A 19,538-nucleotide genomic window follows, 5' to 3' on the forward strand; every position below is an offset into this window, starting at 1 on the left:
CATTTTATGTATTTGCACTATCTTCTCAATTCAAATAAATTTATTTTTTATCCATTTTTATTAAAAAAAACCTTAATTTGGATGGTGAATTCCTTTAGATAAGGCTTATTGTAATTCCAAATTGCAATGAAATGATTACAAGGTATATGATCATGTATATTAATAATAGAATTTCAGTATAAGGATTTGCTAGAAAAAAAAAATTAAGAGTTTTTTTTGTTCTAACCAAATTGGGTAAAGTATAGTAAAGATACCAATCCTGATTAAATATTTTTACAAATTTGAACTTTGCGCCATTTCATTTTTTTGGAACCAGATCTTTTTGTGTTTTTTGGTTCTAATTGTTTGAACAAGTTACACGCATTTGGAAAATTATCTAAAAATAAATTTAAATAATTAAATTTTTTAAATATTTATATATTTCCCAAAAATTATCCTAATAGTATATATTTCATCAGTTTATCCACTCTTCACTGAACTAAACAAAATACAAAATTAAAAAGATTCACAATTATTTCCTCCACCATAATCAAATTGAATTTGATCATTGATTTAAAAAAAAAAATCCACATTTTAAGTCACATAAAATATATATATATATATATTACAAAAATAATATGCTCTTTTATATATCAAAAACATCTACATATTGACATGCACATTTTCAATCGAATGAAGAATTTAAATTGTGAATCCGCACTCACAATCGCTAACCCATTATTATTATTATTATTATTATTATTATTATTATTTTGAGAAAGACGACAAGCACACGTGTGCAGAGCAAGGCTTCGATATCGGGTTTTTCCCGAAATGATTGCCCCTCGTAAAATACCCGATACCAATTGACCCAAAGGCGATTGGTTATTATTATTATTATTATTATTATTATTATTGCGTATCTCACATAAAAGTATTCATTTTTTAAATTTTATTCAAAAATAAAAGGTGAATTTAATTTAATTAAATAAGAAATTATCCCTGACCTTGAAATTACTGAATCCTCTCACGGAAGCTATTTGTTGCAACTGGGAACTAAGAACATGATGTTGTCAAGGATCTTCAGAAGAACCTCTCACCGTCCCTTCCCTTCCATTCTCCTCCTCCTCCATTCCCACCACCTCCCTCCTCTCCCACAACCACCACCTCCACCCACCACTCACCTCTCCAACTCCCCTCTCATCACCGCCTTCTTCCCCTCCCTTCCCATCTCCTTCTCCTTCTCCTCCTCCTCCCACAATCCCACTACCAATCTTCGTGGCGATGATGATCTTCAATCCGACACCGAAGGGGATGACAATGGAGATTATATCGACTCACAGAGAATTGCCCATCAATTGGATGACGAAATGCTCCGAGACGTCACCACTGTCATCACCTCACTCGCCGACTTCTCCACTGACGCTGCCGGCGCAAAGCGCCGGCTTGAGGACTGCGGCGTTGTTCCAGTGCCGGAACTGGTGGCCGAGGTCCTCTCTCGGCTCCGCAATGACTGGGGCCCTGCCTTTACGTTCTTTCTGTGGGCCGGCAATGGCAATCACCATGGTTACTCCCACTCCGTGCGCGAGTACCACTCCATGATCGCCATCCTCGCCAAGATGCGTCGGTTTGACACAGCGTGGACGCTTGTCGGCGAGATGAAGAGATCCTCTCTTGTCACTCCGCAGACTCTTTTGATTCTGATCCGTAGGTATGCCGCTATTCATGATGTCGCAAAGGCTATCAATACGTTCTATGCGCTCAAAAGGTTTGGGTTCTCGCTGAGGGTTGAGGATTTTCATGGCCTCCTCAGTGCGCTTTGCCGGTATAAGAATGTTTCGGATGCCGAGCATTTGCTTTTGTGCAATGAGAAAGCTTTCCCCTTTGAGACAAAGAGCTTCAATATAATACTCAATGGGTGGTGCAGTGTCTTGGTGTATCTCCGTGAGGCCAAGAGGTTTTGGAAAGACATGGATAGAAGAGGGATTGCTAAGGATGTTGTGTCTTATGGTAGCATGATCTCTTGCTACTCAAAAGCCGGAAATCTTAAGGATGTCCTCAAGTTGTTTGACAGAATGAAAGAGGATGGTGTTCTGCCTGATAGGAAGGTTTACAATGCTGTCATTTTTGCGCTTGCAAAGCACAATTGCATGGACGAGGCAAAGAAGCTTCTTAAGATTATGGAGGAGAAGGGTGTTTCTCCCAATGCGGTAACCTTCAATTCTTTGATCAGGCCGCTGTGTAAAGCTCGTCTAATTGATGATGCACGGCTGTTGTTTGATGAAATGTGGCAGAGAGGTATTTCACCCTCTATACGGACATTCCATTCGTTTTTTGATGTGTTGAGGACTCAAGAAGAGGTCTTTGAGCTTCTAGATAGGATGAAACAGACTGGTTGTTGTCCTGTGATTGATACATATATAATGCTTATCAGGAAGCTATGTCGATGGAGGCAGCATGAAAGTGTTTTTAAGCTGTGGGATGACATGAGTGAAAATGGGTTGTTACCTGATCGTAGCGCGTATATTGTTCTGATACATGGCCTTTTCCTCAATGGAAAGTTGGAAGAAGCTTCCAAATACTATGATGAGATGAAAGCAAAAGGTTTTGTGCCAGAGCCAAAGACTGAAGAGATGATACAAACTTGGCTTTCTGCAAAAGATACTAGCATGCGGTCTGGTTTGGCAGAGTTGAATGCCAAGCGAGTTGCTAATGGTTCCTTCTCAAAGAAAGACAGAGTTACTTCAAATATTTCACAGCCACATTTCCTGAAACAACCGGAGATGAGAAGTGTAACCAGAGAGAGGGGTTTTTCTTTTTGGTAGCTGAAGACTTCTGTTTTACCGGTTGAGGTTCTACAAATCAATAACTTTGAAGTCATAGATCCCCACTATACAATTCAGTGAACAGTGATATAGAAGTTTCCAAGATGCCGTTATGTACAGGTTTGAGTCTTTATCTTTTATATAACTCTTTAAATATGATGGCTTGCTTCCGTTTGTGAAATCTTTAATCCAGAGGAGCAATTATAGCCACCGACTAGACATATTTGCTGACCATCTCCTGTAGTGTGTGTTTGCATTGTATTACTAAAATTTTCAAGGTGGAAACATGGCTGTCTTGCACAAATTGACTAAGGCCATAGCCTTATAATGCTCATTTTTGTTGAAATCCTACGTCTGAAAATGAAAATAGTTGCCTATCTTTACAGTTTACACCGGTCTGGATACTAGACCCCTTATTAACCAACAGAAGAACCACTGAGGGAACAGATAAAACTGCAATATGGGGAGCCAGAAATATCCTGATATAATTGTAGCAACTTCTGACCAGCATCTTATCCGAAGTTTAAGAAATTATAAATGGTGTAATTATCTAGGTCTTTTTATTTTCTTAAGAAAAATACTAGATTGTCCTTGTTGTCCTTGTTTCACTATGTCTAATCCCATTAATCTTCTCGATCTTCTCGATCTTTGACTTTGCAATTCTCATGCCACCTTGTGGTTTGTAACCTCTTGACATTTCTAAGACTAAGATAAATTGGACTCCGTATCTAGTAATAATAGGGAATTCATATGTAGATTTATAATTATTTGGACTTGAGGTATCCTATACATGGTTGGTGATCAGAACTCTGAAGTAGATTCTTGTGAAAAAAGATCCTTAGAATCACAGCTGTGATAGGTTGATGCATATTGCTTAAAAATCATTTTCTTATTTCAGTTAGTCATTGTGTGATTCTTTGGCAAATGCATCCAATTTCTTTGGATGCATTTGATGTTTGTGAAATAGAAAATAACATTTTGTACCAATAACGTTAAATATGGATCCTGTAGTCTGTAAATTAGATGCGAACTTGTCAGTGATTGCAGAAATAAGTTGCATAGCTTATTGAAACAGCAAAGAGTGATGACTTGTGTTTCAATCTGAATCTATGTAATCAGTGTAACCTTTCATGTTGTTCTCCTCCAACTGTATATTATTTGTATGACGAAGAAACTTTAAGGTTCATTATGCTGTTAGATTGATTAGGTGCACCTTACAAACCCATGCATGAATCAATAGAGTTATCTCTCCACCTTACATACCCATGCTGGGCTTTGTGCATTAGTGCCTAACCTCCCTGTCCCTAATAACAAGTTTTAGGCCTTAGAATCCATTCTAATTCAGTATTTTAAAAGGCTATGTTAGTTAGCATTCAGAAGTATGAAGATTAAAAAAATAGAAGCAGATTTAGTTGAGACCAGTTTACATGGAAATTCTTATATCGGATATCAATTTATCAGTCGTGTATATAACAAGATCTTTAGTGGGAATTTCATTTTAATCAGTTTTCGACTTTCCTGATTCTCTTTCTGTATATAACTTCATGAAAGCTTTAAAATTATGCCTTGCTCGGCTTACTCCGAAAGTCAAAGTAACTACTATGTCTTTTACTACTGTGCTGCAGATAATTTCTCTTTCTTCTTTTATGTTTATTTTCCTGTATGACTTCATGATTTAGGTATTTTTATTCCTATCATAGCAATGTTTAGTGGAATAAAGGTGTGCAATATGTTCTGTAGGAGATGGAACACCTTCAGAAACTCCACCAGCCTGTCTTCCTGCTTGCAAAACCACATAGAAAGGTGAGTATGCTATGCTGTTATCCTTGTGAAATTAGTCTGAGATTAATGTTGAATCCAAACTTCAATTACTTTAATATAATTAATGTATTTCCATGACTTTTTTTCTTGAAATTTTCCACAAGAAATTCTGCTGGAATCTTGACGTAGTGATCACTGGTGGATGATAAGAATGACTTGTCATCTTTCATTAAATAGTAAGGTGAAGTAAGATTAGCATCTCTAGATGAACAATTCTCCTGTAGATAAAGAATATAATTTTGAGTTTGGTCTACATGCACTAGATTTAATTAAATAAAGACTCAAAGTCAAAAGATTAATCCTCTTTGTTAGTTCACTAGTTTCTTTGAAACACCTATAAAGTAGAAGATGGTTATGTTTAGGCAGACAATTACAAATGAATGTTAGACATGTTTTATGTATTTATTCACTGATTTATTTGGATCCCTTTTGGACATAAACTGAATTTAGACATGACATGTATTGTGTTAAGATGATCTTGTCTGCCAAGTCATGACTAAAAAACAAAAAGATCCATGTTTTAGCTTTGGGAAAAGGATGCCATATAAAAGTATTGATCCAAGATAAATTTTTTTATTCAGTTATTCCATCTCAAGCCTGATTTTCATCATGGAATGGCATTATTGGATGTCCAAAAAGGAAATATGTCATTAGTATTAGCAAGACCCATGTTTTAAGTTAATAGAAACTTAATAAATACATATATATAAAAGAAATTATAATAATTAAGACAAATAGAGTACAAATTGGCATTCTCTTTGGAATGAAAATAAAGACAAAGGATACATCTACATCCTTCCTTTTTATCATGCAATGCCAATAATGATCCTTCATATGCCCAAAGAATAAGATTGAGCACAGTTTGGCACCGTTCTTTTATTCTAATGTGAAAGTTGATCGTGTGTGTCGTCAGATCAAGTGATGATTGAACATTGGTCCCACATTGGTCCCACATTGGCCCCACATCTCACCAGTAAGGGGCCGTTTGGTTGCAAAGAATGGAATGGAAAGGAGTGGAGGAGTAATGAAAATGAGGGGGATTGGAAAAGGCATGGAAATGAAAACTATGTTTGGTTGGAAGGATTGGGGAGGTAGTTTATTGGGAATGAGAAAAAGTGAAAAAGGAAAATATGATAAAATGACCGTCATGCCCTTTTATATAAATGAATATTACTATTATTATATATATATATATAATGAGGTGTGATAATTATTTTTTAAATTATTTAAATATAAAAATAAATTTATTATTATAAAAAGATATTTAACTTTAATAGCTCACATGTGACACTATTTATTAATATCTAAATTTTCGTTAATATCATTAATTAACAATTAATTAACCATAATAAATAATTATTTAACTTTAATTAAAAAATTAAGCCATAATAACCATTCATATCAATTATGATTCACTTTAATTACAATAATTAAGTATTAAATTAAAATAGTTCACTTTAATATTATTCATTTATTTATTATAATTAATATTGTATTTAAATATTTTCGGATTAATTATTATTTAATTATTATAATAAATTATTTAGATTAATAGATTTATAATTAAAAAAAATAAAAGGGTAAATGAGTAAATTTACCCATCATAACCCTCATTCCCCTCCCACTCCTCTCAAAAATGAGAGGCATGGGAACTCTCCCCCATGCCTCTCTCACTCCTTACCCATGCCTCTCTCACTCCCATTACTCCACATCCAAACAAGGGTTTCCTCACTATAAACAATGATTCCCATTGCTTTCCTTCAAACCAAACACCCCCTAATATTTAATAGCAAGGCTTTGATGAGAAGAAGACCTATCCATTTATACGGAACGGATAGGAATGCATCATGTGGCACAGGCCCTAGACTTGCTTTTTGGAATTTATATTATATATTAACTAGCAGAGAGTGTGACAACTTCAATTAAGATGAGGTAAGGCCTATTCCAATATTCCATTACCTTTCACCATTCTTCTCTCTTTTACATGTATATATATATATTATATATATTCATGCATTGAATGGTTGATAGAATGTGACTCTCTCTCTGACTAATTAGATGAAGGATAAGATTATTGGAAACTGATACTGAAAGTCAGAGAAATTAATCTTTTATCACTTTCATTTGCTTAATTTTCAGTTTCACTTCACCAGATTTAATTATTATGTGCATATATTCAGTTATAATGGCATCATCTTTTGAAATTTTCGGTTTTAGTTGAATACTAACCATGAATAAAAATATTATTTTTAGTCTTTTAAATATCCTTGGTAAAAAAAAAAAAAAAATTTAAGAGACGTGAGAAAAGTTCTCTCATGTGCTTTTTAATGTAAAAAAAAAAAAACTTAAAATTTATTAAACATGCGATGCGATGTATTTTACTAAGTTCATAGGAAATAATAATTCTATAAATTATTTAACGTTTAATTGGCCACCAGTACAAAAAAAAAATAAGAGAATCTTTTTATTGGGACAACTAACTCATTTGTCCTTGTAGTGAGAAAGTCCATCTCTATGATTTAGACCATTTCTGGAAACCATCCAATGAACGGCTCATCACTGCCCCCCACACGGACCTGCTTATCTTGTTTATCAACCACCGGGTCCCAACCATCTCACAACTCCCTTCTCATCCAGCGGTCACAACTCTATCCACACCTGAAAAATCTCACCATCTAACGGTTCACACTAATACCTTCTCTCATTTAAGTTGCACCCATGAAACACCACATCATATCTATAAACCAGCCACTCTTCTTCACCCTTCTTCTTTCCCAGACTTTCAGGCTTTCATTTCATCACTCCCACTTCTTCTTCTTCTTCTTCTTCTTCATAAGAAAAGAAACATATATATAGATGTCAAGCCCTCATGAGCTCCCTCCAGGTTTCAGGTTCTACCCAACTGATGAGGAACTAATAGTGCACTACTTGAGAAACCGGGAAGCTTCACTGCCATCTCCGGCGAGCATCATCGGAGAAGTAGACATCTATAAGTTTGATCCATGGGACCTACCTGGTTAACTATCTTTTCTTTTACTATTTTCTTCAACCTTTGCATGCATGGATTTTCTGAGTGTTTTACGTACGTACTTCAAATTTCTAAGTTTTGTTCATTGTGTTATATATATATATACATGTGCATATAGCAAAGGCGACGTTTGGAGATAAAGAATGGTACTTTTTTAGTCCAAGAGAACGCAAGTATCCGAACGGTGTCAGGCCAAACCGGGCGGCTGGTTCCGGTTACTGGAAGGCTACTGGCACTGATAAGAAAATAGTTTCCGGCAAGGAGAACGTTGGTGTCAAAAAGGCTTTGGTTTTTTATCAAGGAAAGCCTCCCAAGGGACACAAGACTAATTGGATCATGCATGAGTATCGCCTTTCTCAACCTATAAAGGTAAATATGTTTTTCAAAATATACTAGTACTAGTATGCACAAACAAGGTGTGTATTAATTAGATAAACTAATTGGTGGTGGTGGTGGTGGTGTTGTAGCTGGGCGATTGGGTTTTGTGCCGTATTTACAAGAAGAGTAGTCATCTTTGGGATTTAGAACAGGAAGGATCTAGTGTGGAGGATATTCATACATCGAATCCGAAAAATAACAAGCAAGTAAACACTCTCAAAGCCGAGAAATCGATCTCTTTGTCGGACCTCCTTAATGAAGCAGACTACTCAACACTGTCTCAATTGTTTGATATGGATCAAAGCATGAACATGGTTCAAACCAGTGTGAATTGTCAGCCTTTAGTCCATGAAAGCAACGGTGGTCAAAGCAATACAGAAACAGGGTGCTCTGTTTTGAAAGAAGAGAAGAGTTTGAAAAGGCAGAGACCAGTTCATTTTTACTCAGAGGAGGAGATTGATGATATTTTAATACCATCAAAGAAGAGCAATAGCAGTAATAATTCCTACTTTTCAAACCAGTTTTATAGCCCACAGTGCAACTTGCTGAACCAACACTTGTTGTTAAACCCTCAGTTAAGGTTGCAGTAATCAGCTTGGAGACATACCAGTACAACACTTAAAACATATAGAAAGGCATAAACTTTTTTCCTCTATACTTAGCTTGTGTGTTTATACAAAAAAACAGGTTGTTGTTGTTGATGATGATGATGATGATGATGAAAATGATGAAAATGATGTTAATGTTGTTCTTGTTGTTGTTGTTGTTGTATACATTGACTGGTTTTGCAATTAGATTTGAAATAATTTTAAAGTTCTACAGTTGCTTTAATGTTGTAATCACCATTATAAACACCATTGATTTTTAAAGGATAGAGCTTGCAATGATATGATCAGATAAGATGAGAAAAGTTGCAGATGTGAAACATCTTGGATGAGGTGATGAAGTTTTTTTAAGATGAGGATGAGACTAGCAGTGACCACCTTTTGCTTATACATTTAAAATAAAGAACTTGAAATTAGACCAAGGATTCAAATGTTTGCAATAAAGAATATAATAGAACAAAAGAGTGGTCATGAACTAAACTAATGATCAAAATTCATACCACTAAATGAGTAAAAAACAAATAATCTATTGGGCAAGTATTCAAGAACAGTAGCAAAGAGACATTTTCCTTGTTCTTAGGAGTGTGTATGGGGATCTCAAGTTACAAACATGTGGTATGTTTTATAACCACAGCATGCAAAGAACAGTGAACAGTAAGGTATGGTTTGCAACTTTGCATGCCCATTTTAGGCTGTTTTTCAAGGCTTGAGCATAAAGATGACTTAATTGGTTCCATTCACAGCTGTCGTTGTTTTGTTGTTACAGTAATTTCACAAGGTATTTATTTGTTCTTTAGTTAACGTTCTTCTGCTGCCTGTATAAACATAGAATGGTCCTAGAGTTGTACATTTGAACATTTAACACATTTTGCATTAAATGATATGTCAAGATGAAAACTGTTCTACGCTCTGTTTTAATCAGCATTATAATGTATTTTTGTTGTCTATAATTTCAAATGCTATCTAAGCTTCTTTTTGATTAATGAATGCATTACATTCATACTTTCTCAAACACAATTTTTAACGAAACGGGGACAACTTATGTCAGGGATGTACATAGACATGGAGTTGATCCCTCAACAGACTTATCTGCTGATCCTGCGTGAGCCAAACTTGAAGACTTGATCATATGGATATATAAAATACATGATTTCCAATTCTAGCTGAAAAAAAATGAAACAGATACTCAATTAAAATGAGTAAACAGAATTCCATACTCGATCTCATAGATAAAGTACATCTAAAATTCTATGAAAAGCAAGTGGTATTCGATGAAAATCTTATGTAACCTTTAGAGAGAGATTTTTTACAACTTTTGAGATCTATCATACCATAAAAAGTAAAAAAAACAAAAATAAATGATATGTTTTTAGCCTTTATAAAAAGAAAACTGATCAAACCCGTTTTCTCAGTAGAGCACAAACACAATACGTAAGGAATCTAATGCAAATAAACCAATAGCTTGTATTAAAAAAATAAAATAAAATTCACTTAATTTTAATTAAATATTATATGCATATCCTTTTAAACATAGTTAAGCTAGTAGCTAGTATAACTAGTTTAATGTAGACATTCATAGTATTACAAAATATACCAGTAAGTTTACTGCATGCGATAAGATTATCTGCAGAAAAAAAAAAAGAAAAAAAAAATACAAGTGAGAGACACATGGTAGGGCTAACTGATAACTATTTGAGGGTCAAAGCATGCATATATAAAATGAGATCCAAATTTGAGGTTGATGGGCATGTGTCACATGTTAAAGCTAATGCCCGGGCATTGTATTTTTGGTCTCAGAATCTTGACCTGTGACTATGATCAAGTGTGGACCATGTTCATTTTCTCAAGTCCTTTGCAGTAGTAAAAGTTTTTATATTAGTAATACATTGGAAACATATCACGTGAACAGTAGAAGGACTGCAGCTGCAGCTGCTGTTGGTTCTCCTCTCTAAGTAAACCACTGTGACTTGCACGTCTGGGCTCCATTTAACAGACCTGATGTGATTGCTGATTCAGTGGGCTCCATTTTACATCTTGTGAGTTTTATTATTTACATTTATATATATTATGATAAATTATTTTTTAAGCTATGAAGTTTAGCTTAATAAGTTGACACTATTATTTATGGACTTCTAATTATAGAGTGAATAAATCCAATTAGCATTCATAATAAGATTTAGAATGTTATTAAAATAACTTGCTTAATAATTAATTGAATACTTGAATGTTTTTTTGGTTTGAAATCAAAGACAACTTGGAAAAGAAAAAAAATAAGGCATGAAGAGGTTGAAACTTGAAAGTACATGATGGGAAGAAACAGTAGCAGTAGTAGTTTGAGAAGTCATGTGCCTTCAAGAGGCTATACCACTAGTCCTTTGTACCATACTGGACTATTGCCTTAGGTTTATCTTTTTATCTTTTCTTTCTCCACATCAAATTCATGCGGACAATGTTTTTCTGATCTCTACTTTTCTTTTTTTCTTTTCTTTTTTTTTAAATGTTATCTCATGGTGAAGTTATACGATATTACTTTTTATTAAAATATTGTAGAGTTGTCTCATTTGATGTTTAAAATTACATGTAGTTTGTGCTTTTTTTTTTTTATTTACAAAAAGAAGATGGGATGAAGGCAGATGATGAATGCTGATTTAGCACTCTGAAGTCAGAAGACTCCGAACAATCACAAATTTGAAATATTGTATGTATAATTTTTTAAATTTTATTTTAATAATGAAGAAATAGGAAATATCATGATAATAACATTTTTCTCTATTCAAGTTATTATTAATATCTAAATTTATATCATTATTATTATAAAAATATTAGTATTTTATTTCCATTTTAGCTTATAAATTGAGAGTTTAAATTCTTTAGTCAATTTTTTTTTTCTACAAATATAAACTTTGGGGTTGACGTCTACCGGAATGAAAACTCTACATCCGGTATACCAACTTGCTCTTATAAATAATGTACGATTGTGACCATAATATCTAGCTTTATTCAAGTGATGTGTGAACAGTACCTGTTTATAAAGTGGCATTCCATGCTATTCATGTTTAATAAAAATATCTTCTATCTTGTGGAGGACATACTAAACAGAATATATATTCCACAAAAATATTGCATCAAAATAATTCGATATTCCTGATAGCCCATATGACATATGACCATTAATTTAATGCAATACAATACACTGAAAGAAAAAGGCCAATGTGTGGCCGGAGTTAGAGAGAGCAGAATGGGCAGGCAAGTGCAGCAGCCAACTTGCCAGCTTTTCCAAGATATGGCCGTGATGAATGTGAATCCTTCATGCCCACCTTCTCTTCTCTTCTTAAGCACGGGCACACGGAGATATTACTTCAATACATCTATATCCTACATTGAAGTTTGAATACGTCTTTTTGGCAAGAACACAAACACTCTGCACAAAAGACTCGAATTGATGTTAATAAACCAAAAAGTCGGTAGTTGCTCTCTCATGAGTTCATTCATTCTATTCGCTAGAACTACCATAAAGTTTTCACATATCTAAACATACTCCTTCCTTAAAGATCACCAATATTTCTCATTACTCATAATCATTATTTGAACATGAAATTAACAAAATGAAGAGGAGCAGATCAGTAATTGATTAATTGTTAATCACTTCCTGATAGCAGAGACAACAATGACACCATAAAAACAAGTCTTATGAAGCATAGTGATATCTTCAGAGACTCTTTTCTCAAACCTCTTGAACAGTTCCTCACAAAGCACTTGACCAAGATGAGCTTCAACAATTGGTTTCAATGTAGCCCGGACAAGGTTAGCTTTACACTTACCATAAGAAACCGGGTCTTTTATCCACTCCTCTTGCTTCTCCTTTGAATGCTCTACAATTCTCTGAAACTCAAGCTTCATTATCTCAAACCCATCACACTTTTCAAATGCTTCCCTCACCTCTTCCATGCTCCTCATATAAGCAGGGATGTTGAATGTGTCCCTTGTGTCTTCATCTATCAATCCCTGCTATACATGATCAATATTTAAGTTAATCATATACATATACATATAAATATATATATATGCTGATAATTAGTTAGTACTTAGCTAGTTTAATTAAAAGTACTATATAAATATTAATAATATAAACACCTCATTTAGTAGGTCCTTCCAAGCTTGATCCATGTAGCTGGTGAAAGGGTGCTTGGCTCTTGAGTCTGGATCACCTAACTGGTTATCCGGTTGAGAGCAACCTGGCCTGCCAGCCATCAACAAGAACAGCATCCCACCCTGCACAACCTCCTCCTTTCGGCACTGAAGAAATGCTTCCAAGTCTTCACTAGATTGCTTAGCATATGCATCCACTGCAGCCTTCTTCCCACCGTCTATCCATGCTCGGCCTTCATTCCACGCCGGAGATTGCTTATCTAGCACCTCCTCCGGTATCTATTATTTATTTATTTATTTTTATTGTGACTAATTAGTTAGCTAGTGTTTTGAAATTAAAAACATATATATATATATATATATATATACAATGTGTGATGTTAATCAGATTATTATAGATTAATTAAACTAGTTAGCTAGTACCTGGGAAAGCCAGTGCAAAGCACTCAAGCTAACAACAAAATGAAGTTTGGCTTTAGGGAACAAGCGTTTGTAGAAGGAGCCTGGAACACCAGCAGTGAAGTATGGCTTCTTGATTGAATCCTCAAGAGAAGAAGGAACCAATGATCTGAAGAGAGAGTTGAAGTCATTGGAAGGGAGGTCAGAGAAGAAGGCTTCAAATTCAGGCACTTTGTTATTATTCTTATCAATATTACTATTACAGTAGTACTGCTCCCTCTCATAACGTTGGCTCAAGGTTCCTACAATTAACTCCATGGTTGAGAGAGTGTTGTATCCTGTGGCACAGCCTAAGTCTGCAATTCTGATTGAAGTTTCATTACTGAAAAGCTTCATGGAGTGGATTGCTTCTATGAGCAATGGTTTCGACAAGACGACAGCCGAGGCCGGGGCCTCGGAGTTCTTCGCATAGCTTCCATCATCTTCACCACCTTGCATGCAAAGTATTCTATGGAGATCCTTTGTCCATGCTTGGTATTTGCTCTTCTTGTAGTGCTTGTGTTCCATGCTTCTTCAATGCCAAACCATGCAATATTAGTACTCCATTTAATTCATGAAGAACAAGCTAGAACAAGAGAAAGTGAAGGAGAAAGAGCTAAATAGAGTGACTGAGTGACAGAGAGAGAGAGAGAGAGAGAGAGAGAGAGAGAGAGAGAGAGAAAGAGGAAGAGATCACATGGAAACAGAGAAAGAAGATGGGTAAGATTGTTATAGTATTTATCTAGTACTGAAACTGAAGATAGATATATACTGCTTGAAATTTTATTATGATGCCATACAACAGTAATATAGAATCAGATCCTAACAGACAGTTTATTTTGGTTAGAAAAGGAATGGTTGGCTGAAAAATTAAGAGTATATATATAAATTTTGTAGGTCCACATTCCTCACAATTGATACCATAGCCATAATAATCATCAAAGTTTTATTCCAACAATTTGCAAGATATCATTTCTGCAAATTAACTATCCACATTGATTCGATGCTCATAAACCATTTTCACATCTCCTTTACTTCATCTATCACAGATTCACAATTCATTAACCATATATAATTCATTATGCTTTACCTTTAATTAACATTAGTTTTTCATATAAATGGAGAAATTCCAAATTAAATAGGTTCAAACTCAAGGACAGTGATGAGCTGTTCATCAACCACCATTAAAGGTACCTTCATTCCCGGAGGCAAGAGTGTGGGGGGCCATTGTCCATTGGAGAGGGACACACCTAAGAAGAGAGAGGTGTAAAGGAAAGCAGCTTTTTTGGATTGCATGTTTGTAGTTCCACTCTGGGATAGTTAAGTTACCCCCATCTGAGACACTATCTCATATTCATGCCAACTGTTTCTCAGTACTCTTAAAAAAAAAAGCCTACAAATATTCTCTCATCTTTCTTTAGCTATATATATATATATATATATATATTATATACTTGTTGTGGGAGATGAGACCTTAAAAAGTCCCTTCAGACTTTGTATTATTTACAGCACTTTTTGAAGGGATGAATGATCTATTTTTGCTTTTTAGAGAGAATGAAGGAGGGACATTGAAATGAAAGTGATCTACTTTGAGATCAATGTGTCTATTCAATTAAGCATGCATGCACTATTGCTTGGCATTAACTAGAACCACAACATGATGTGGTTGCATAGAGATTTTAATCCATTTATATGTTGACACGACTTTGGTGGACCTAGACAGCGTGGCATATAAATAATTGAAGCAAATCGACCATGTCACTGCTACTATATTTCTATATATATATATATATTATATCTTTGTTTACATATTTGAGCTCAAAAGTTTTATTTTTTTATTTTTTAAAAAATAATTATATTAAACAAGTTTAGGAATTACTGCTTGAGTTTAACCATGTTTGCATTCAGAGGTTTTATATTATAATAATCATAATACTTTTAAATTGCATACAAATGTATCGTTGAAAACATCTTATGGTTCTGATAAGATTAAAATTGGATAACTTTATCCATTTAAATTGTTGCATACTTAATTAATATCTGGACCATGTTTGGTTATTTATTTATAAAGGTGGATAAATCAAGTCGTTTGGTTTTACATTTTAAATTCGCCTGTCTCCGTCATACGATTTTATTATATTAAATTTGTATTTTATTTGAAATTTACACTAATCCTATTGAGGAGTACTTGGCTAGACACTAGCTAGAGGGTACTAAACCCAATACTTCACTTTAAAGCTAGGCTGAAACATTGGTTGTAACAAGTCTTTTTCTTCATTTACCATTCTAAATATTTTTTTAATATATCTTGTGCTTTATTAAAAAAAGTTTTAAAAACAAGTTGAATAAAATTTTGTAGTTTGTACATATAAACCAATTAATAAGTCAACCACTGAATAACCCAATGGTATAACACTAAAGTATAAGGGGGAGGTCATAGGTTCAAATCCCTCCCCCAACAGTACTGTTTAATGTACTGTTTATACACTGTTTACCCGGTACATCCACTGTACATCCGGGTTTCAGTACTGTTTATATTCATATAAAAAGAGCGTTTTTCGTCTATTATTCAAAAAAAAAAAAAAATGAATTAATAAGTATCGGATCTTGTTTAGCCACGTGGAATACAAGTGTGAAGCTAATCCACAAATATGTCATTTTTAACTATAAATGATCTATTATAATGTTATTATAATTTATGATCAAATGTGTTATTAAAACAACCACTAGTTAGTCCAATGAGTCGTTCAAATTAGTGCATTAGCAAAGTCCACTGTAGCATTTTTATAGCAGTATTGTTCATGCAATTTTCCGAGCCCAGATATTATCTATTGGGTTCTAATGAATCTCTTTTGGAAGGTGGTATATCTCTACCCTCTAGAGTTATATGACAAAAGTTTTTTAAATCACCTATGATGCATTTTAAGAGATTTTTAAGTTATCATAATTGGTGTAGTTTTTATACTTTCTTATTCTTTAATCACGCTTATTGCTTTTTAAAAAAAAAAAAGTGTAATTGATGAATTGAAAGGGCTAAAGTCATAATTAAATGTTTATAAACCATTAATTAGCTTAAATGGTCCTTTATCTTTTAAAATAATAAAATTTTATTTTTAATTGCTAAGAAAATTTAAGAAAAAATTAATAATAATAATTTTAATAAATAAAATTATCCGAGGTATTCATGCATTTCATTTATAATTTTTATAACTATATATCATTAAACCTTTTAAGAAAAAAAATTCATACAACAATGAGTTTTTTTTTTATTTATCACAATTACACATTTTTATTATTTAAAAAAATTATTTATTTTGAATTAATACAAATTTATTGTGTATGTTAAAAAATAAATTGGTCCAGACTTAGAACCATATATATAGTCTATTCGAATTTTATTATTTTATTGATAATAAGCTTCATCCTATTTTATTATCTTATTTAAATTTTATTATTGTATCAAAACCGCTTGTAAGTTGTAACTTGTTGTTGTAAGAAAATAAATTAAGCACTGCCAACAATATTATAAAAGTAATAAATAAAAATATAAAATACTTTTTGCCAAAATTAATAAATTTAATATATATTATGATAAAATTAAATAATTATTTTTTTTGAAAAATGTGAATAAGCCATCCAGCACACATAATTAATTTATTATTATTATTATCTTTTAATTACACACCCAAAACAGTAAATAACAAATAAAATATAGAAAAGAACAAAACTTCATCATGCATCACAAAAATGAAAAACTAACATTATTATTTAAGTCATGATAATTGAAACCGTCATTATCAGTTATCACAAAGCAGTGAAAATCACATACTAATATTAATTATATATATATATATCAACAACCAATATCCTAGGATTCTTCTCCTACCAGCTCATGTACATGTAGGGTCATTGCTCACCTACATTTTGAAATGTTCCCCATCTTGGCAGATTAATTTCTCTTTTCCAAGTTCATGCATGACCTTCATGCAACTCTTGCTCAGCTGTTACATTATTTTACTCCAATGGTACTTGGCTTCATTAGGTGAAACATTGTGGGCTTATGTGGATCACTTGGTTATGAGATTTGTAGTAATAAAATCATAAATTTCATTTGGAATAGAGGTTAGATTTAAAAAGGAAAAGATAACAATGGAATAGGAAACAGATGAGAAGAATATAGATAAGAAATAAAAATAGAGAGAAAAAATAAACGGGTAATTAATGCAGTGTATGTGCATTTTTCTTTTTCTTTTTGGGTAAATTAATGGGAACAAAATACAAATTTCAACCATAATTGTAAAAGTAGTTTCAACACTTCACTCTCTTTGTGCGCTTGATCTTATTAGTTCATAAAAGAATTACTGTTATAATATTAATTGCTTTGTGCTTGGCTCCCTGTTTTTTGAAAAAAATATTAGGGTTGCAATATTGATTCTCTATTTGTTACTATCAGGAGTTATATTGGAAAACAAATAAATTAATCAATTATTAACAAATGAAAGAGCTCCATAATGGGGGAGAGAGAAATAAAGAGACATGATTAATAGCATTGACACTGTGAGAAGAGAGTGAGGTTCCTTCTTTATAGTGTTATGATATATATTTGGGAATCAATTTTTGTGAGTATGCAGTAGAAATTGTCTCGTATAACAAAAAAAAGAAAGGAAAGAGAAGAAAAAGGCAAAATATCATATTTATTTATTTATTTATTTATTTTGTTATGTTCTGTTCTTGTTTAAAGTTTATTATGGTGGCTATAAAATTTATATAATATTTACTGAGTTTTCAATAATTAACATTAAAAAATGTTTTCTTGAGAAAGATTGTTAGATATAACATTAAATTGAAGGAGAAGAATGATTATAGCACTATTAGGAATTTGTAGGGTTATGAATTTTAAATTTCACTTAGCAAGAATGATATAAAATAAAAGAGTAAAGTAAAGAAAAAACAAGACACCAGAATTAAAAGAGTAAAGTAAAAAAATAAAATAAAATTTATACATGTTCACCCATAAATGGGTTATGTCTCTCAATATCACTGTAATATTCAATATAATGAACAGTTTAAGAATATGAAATTACACATCACAAACTCTTGTTTGGTGTGTCATATGCTTGCTTTCAAAGACACTCAAAACATTGTAATAATTTTTCACTCAAAACTATATTTCTCACTCACTCGTTCTATGTCAGCTCACAAGAACTCTTATAAATTTTTTCACACACACTAATCATCTAAAGATCAACCCCCCTTTACAAAGGTAAGGTATTTTCATCAACCATGGCACAGTAGTCACTTTTAAGGGTTGTAAAGTCAAAATTAAGGCTAATTATCATCCCTTGTGAGGGTTTAGTGGCCCAAAGACTGGGAAAGGAATCATAACTCCCATCTATCCAAACCCATGTTTGGTTACCCCTAACAAAGGACTGAATCTCAACAGTAAAGACATCCCCCCTTATTATTTTCATTATCGTCAAAATTGGGGGTAATGCTCAGATTGCATTGGAAATGGTCGTTTTTGCTCTTTTATCATCATTCTTCATCACAACCTGTAGAACATCTCAAGACTCCTTCCTCCATTAAGCCGAGGCGGTCATCGAAGTACAGATCTGATAACAACAGAGAAAAGAGATATAGTAGAACTTCTTTATTTCAATTGCAAGTCAAAATTTGCGGCTTTTATCTCAATTTTTTTTAAAATATCTTCCTCCATAGCAAACCTCTCTAATTTCTAAAAGGATTAAAGTGATAATATAATTCAGTGTGTTTACCTCTTCCATTTTTGATAATGTAATTTAATGTGTTTACCTCACTCATTTATAAAATAATATTCGGATTACAATATAAATCAAATACTAATGTCATAAAAAAAAAACTTGCATTATTATGTTGCAGTGATTTGCTACACCAAATTAACAACTCTCTCTAATACAATGATAAATTTTAAATAAAATAAATATATAATAAATCTACCTCAAGGAAAATTTAATATTATTTATTCAATGATTCCATAGTAAATATTGCTCTCTTTCTATGCTTTCTGAATTTTTTTTTAAAAAACCATTTTCTATTGTCAATATTGCTTTTATTTACTTGATTATGTTGACGGAACTATGGACTATAGTTGAATTTTGATGATTTCATAAAAATATTATTATGAAAATCTTATATTTTATCCAAAAAAAATATGATAACATATATTAATTGATGTTTTTTCCGAAGAGTGAACTTTGGAGTCAAATATTGCGGTACTGACATAGATTTCACCCACTGTTTCTGTACATTGTGCAAGGTGGAAATAGATCATAGATG

General features: G+C 32.9%; 3 protein-coding genes across 5 annotated transcripts; 2 read left to right on the plus strand and 1 right to left on the minus strand.

Moving 5' to 3' along the window:
- The first annotated feature begins 991 nt into the window (after positions 1 to 991).
- On the plus strand, positions 992 to 5,744 carry LOC120283886 (pentatricopeptide repeat-containing protein At5g15010, mitochondrial-like). 3 transcript variants are annotated; one of them, XM_039290677.1, is made up of 3 exons: positions 993 to 2,924; positions 4,545 to 4,607; positions 5,539 to 5,744. In XM_039290677.1, exon 1 carries the CDS (start codon positions 1,044 to 1,046, stop codon positions 2,802 to 2,804), a length of 1,761 nt encoding a protein of 586 aa, XP_039146611.1. In that variant the 5' UTR covers positions 993 to 1,043; the 3' UTR covers positions 2,805 to 2,924; positions 4,545 to 4,607; positions 5,539 to 5,744. The 3 variants fall into 3 exon arrangements, with proteins under 3 accessions (XP_039146612.1, XP_039146611.1, XP_039146610.1); XM_039290678.1 differs by lacking the exon at positions 5,539 to 5,744 and having other exon boundaries at positions 992 to 2,924; positions 4,484 to 4,703; XM_039290676.1 differs by lacking the exon at positions 5,539 to 5,744 and having other exon boundaries at positions 4,545 to 4,703.
- Positions 5,745 to 6,933: 1,189 nt separating this feature from the next.
- LOC120283887 (NAC domain-containing protein 2-like) lies at positions 6,934 to 8,850 on the plus strand. Its single transcript, XM_039290679.1, has 3 exons — positions 6,934 to 7,641; positions 7,772 to 8,022; positions 8,121 to 8,850. The coding sequence occupies exons 1-3, from the start codon at positions 7,482 to 7,484 to the stop codon at positions 8,619 to 8,621; spliced, it is 912 nt and encodes a 303-aa protein (XP_039146613.1). The 5' UTR covers positions 6,934 to 7,481; the 3' UTR covers positions 8,622 to 8,850.
- Positions 8,851 to 11,846: 2,996 nt separating this feature from the next.
- Positions 11,847 to 13,933, minus strand: LOC120283815 (gibberellic acid methyltransferase 2). The gene is made up of 3 exons (XM_039290563.1): positions 13,209 to 13,933; positions 12,771 to 13,064; positions 11,847 to 12,641 (listed from the first exon to the last, which is right to left on the minus strand). Exons 1-3 carry the CDS (start codon positions 13,749 to 13,751, stop codon positions 12,279 to 12,281), a joined length of 1,200 nt encoding a protein of 399 aa, XP_039146497.1. The 5' UTR covers positions 13,752 to 13,933; the 3' UTR covers positions 11,847 to 12,278.
- Positions 13,934 to 19,538: the final 5,605 nt, after the last annotated feature.

The sequence above is a fragment of the Dioscorea cayenensis genome, chromosome 19 (assembly GCF_009730915.1).
Source record: "Dioscorea cayenensis subsp. rotundata cultivar TDr96_F1 chromosome 19, TDr96_F1_v2_PseudoChromosome.rev07_lg8_w22 25.fasta, whole genome shotgun sequence".
Lineage (NCBI taxonomy): Eukaryota > Viridiplantae > Streptophyta > Magnoliopsida > Dioscoreales > Dioscoreaceae > Dioscorea > Dioscorea cayenensis.

Coding starts and splice junctions, on each gene's coding strand:
- LOC120283886 (XM_039290678.1), top strand. CDS start 1,044: ATGATGTTGTCAAGGATCTTCAGAAGAACCTCTCACCGTCCCTTCCCT.
- LOC120283887 (XM_039290679.1), top strand. CDS start 7,482: ATGTCAAGCCCTCATGAGCTCCCTCCAGGTTTCAGGTTCTACCCAACT. Junction 7,642..7,771: donor TGATCCATGGGACCTACCTG/GTTAACTATCTT, acceptor ATGTGCATATAG/CAAAGGCGACGTTTGGAGAT. Junction 8,023..8,120: donor GCCTTTCTCAACCTATAAAG/GTAAATATGTTT, acceptor GTGGTGTTGTAG/CTGGGCGATTGGGTTTTGTG.
- LOC120283815 (XM_039290563.1), bottom strand. CDS start 13,751: ATGGAACACAAGCACTACAAGAAGAGCAAATACCAAGCATGGACAAAG. Junction 13,065..13,208: donor CTTTGCACTGGCTTTCCCAG/GTACTAGCTAAC, acceptor AATAAATAATAG/ATACCGGAGGAGGTGCTAGA. Junction 12,642..12,770: donor GGAAGGACCTACTAAATGAG/GTGTTTATATTA, acceptor CATGTATAGCAG/GGATTGATAGATGAAGACAC.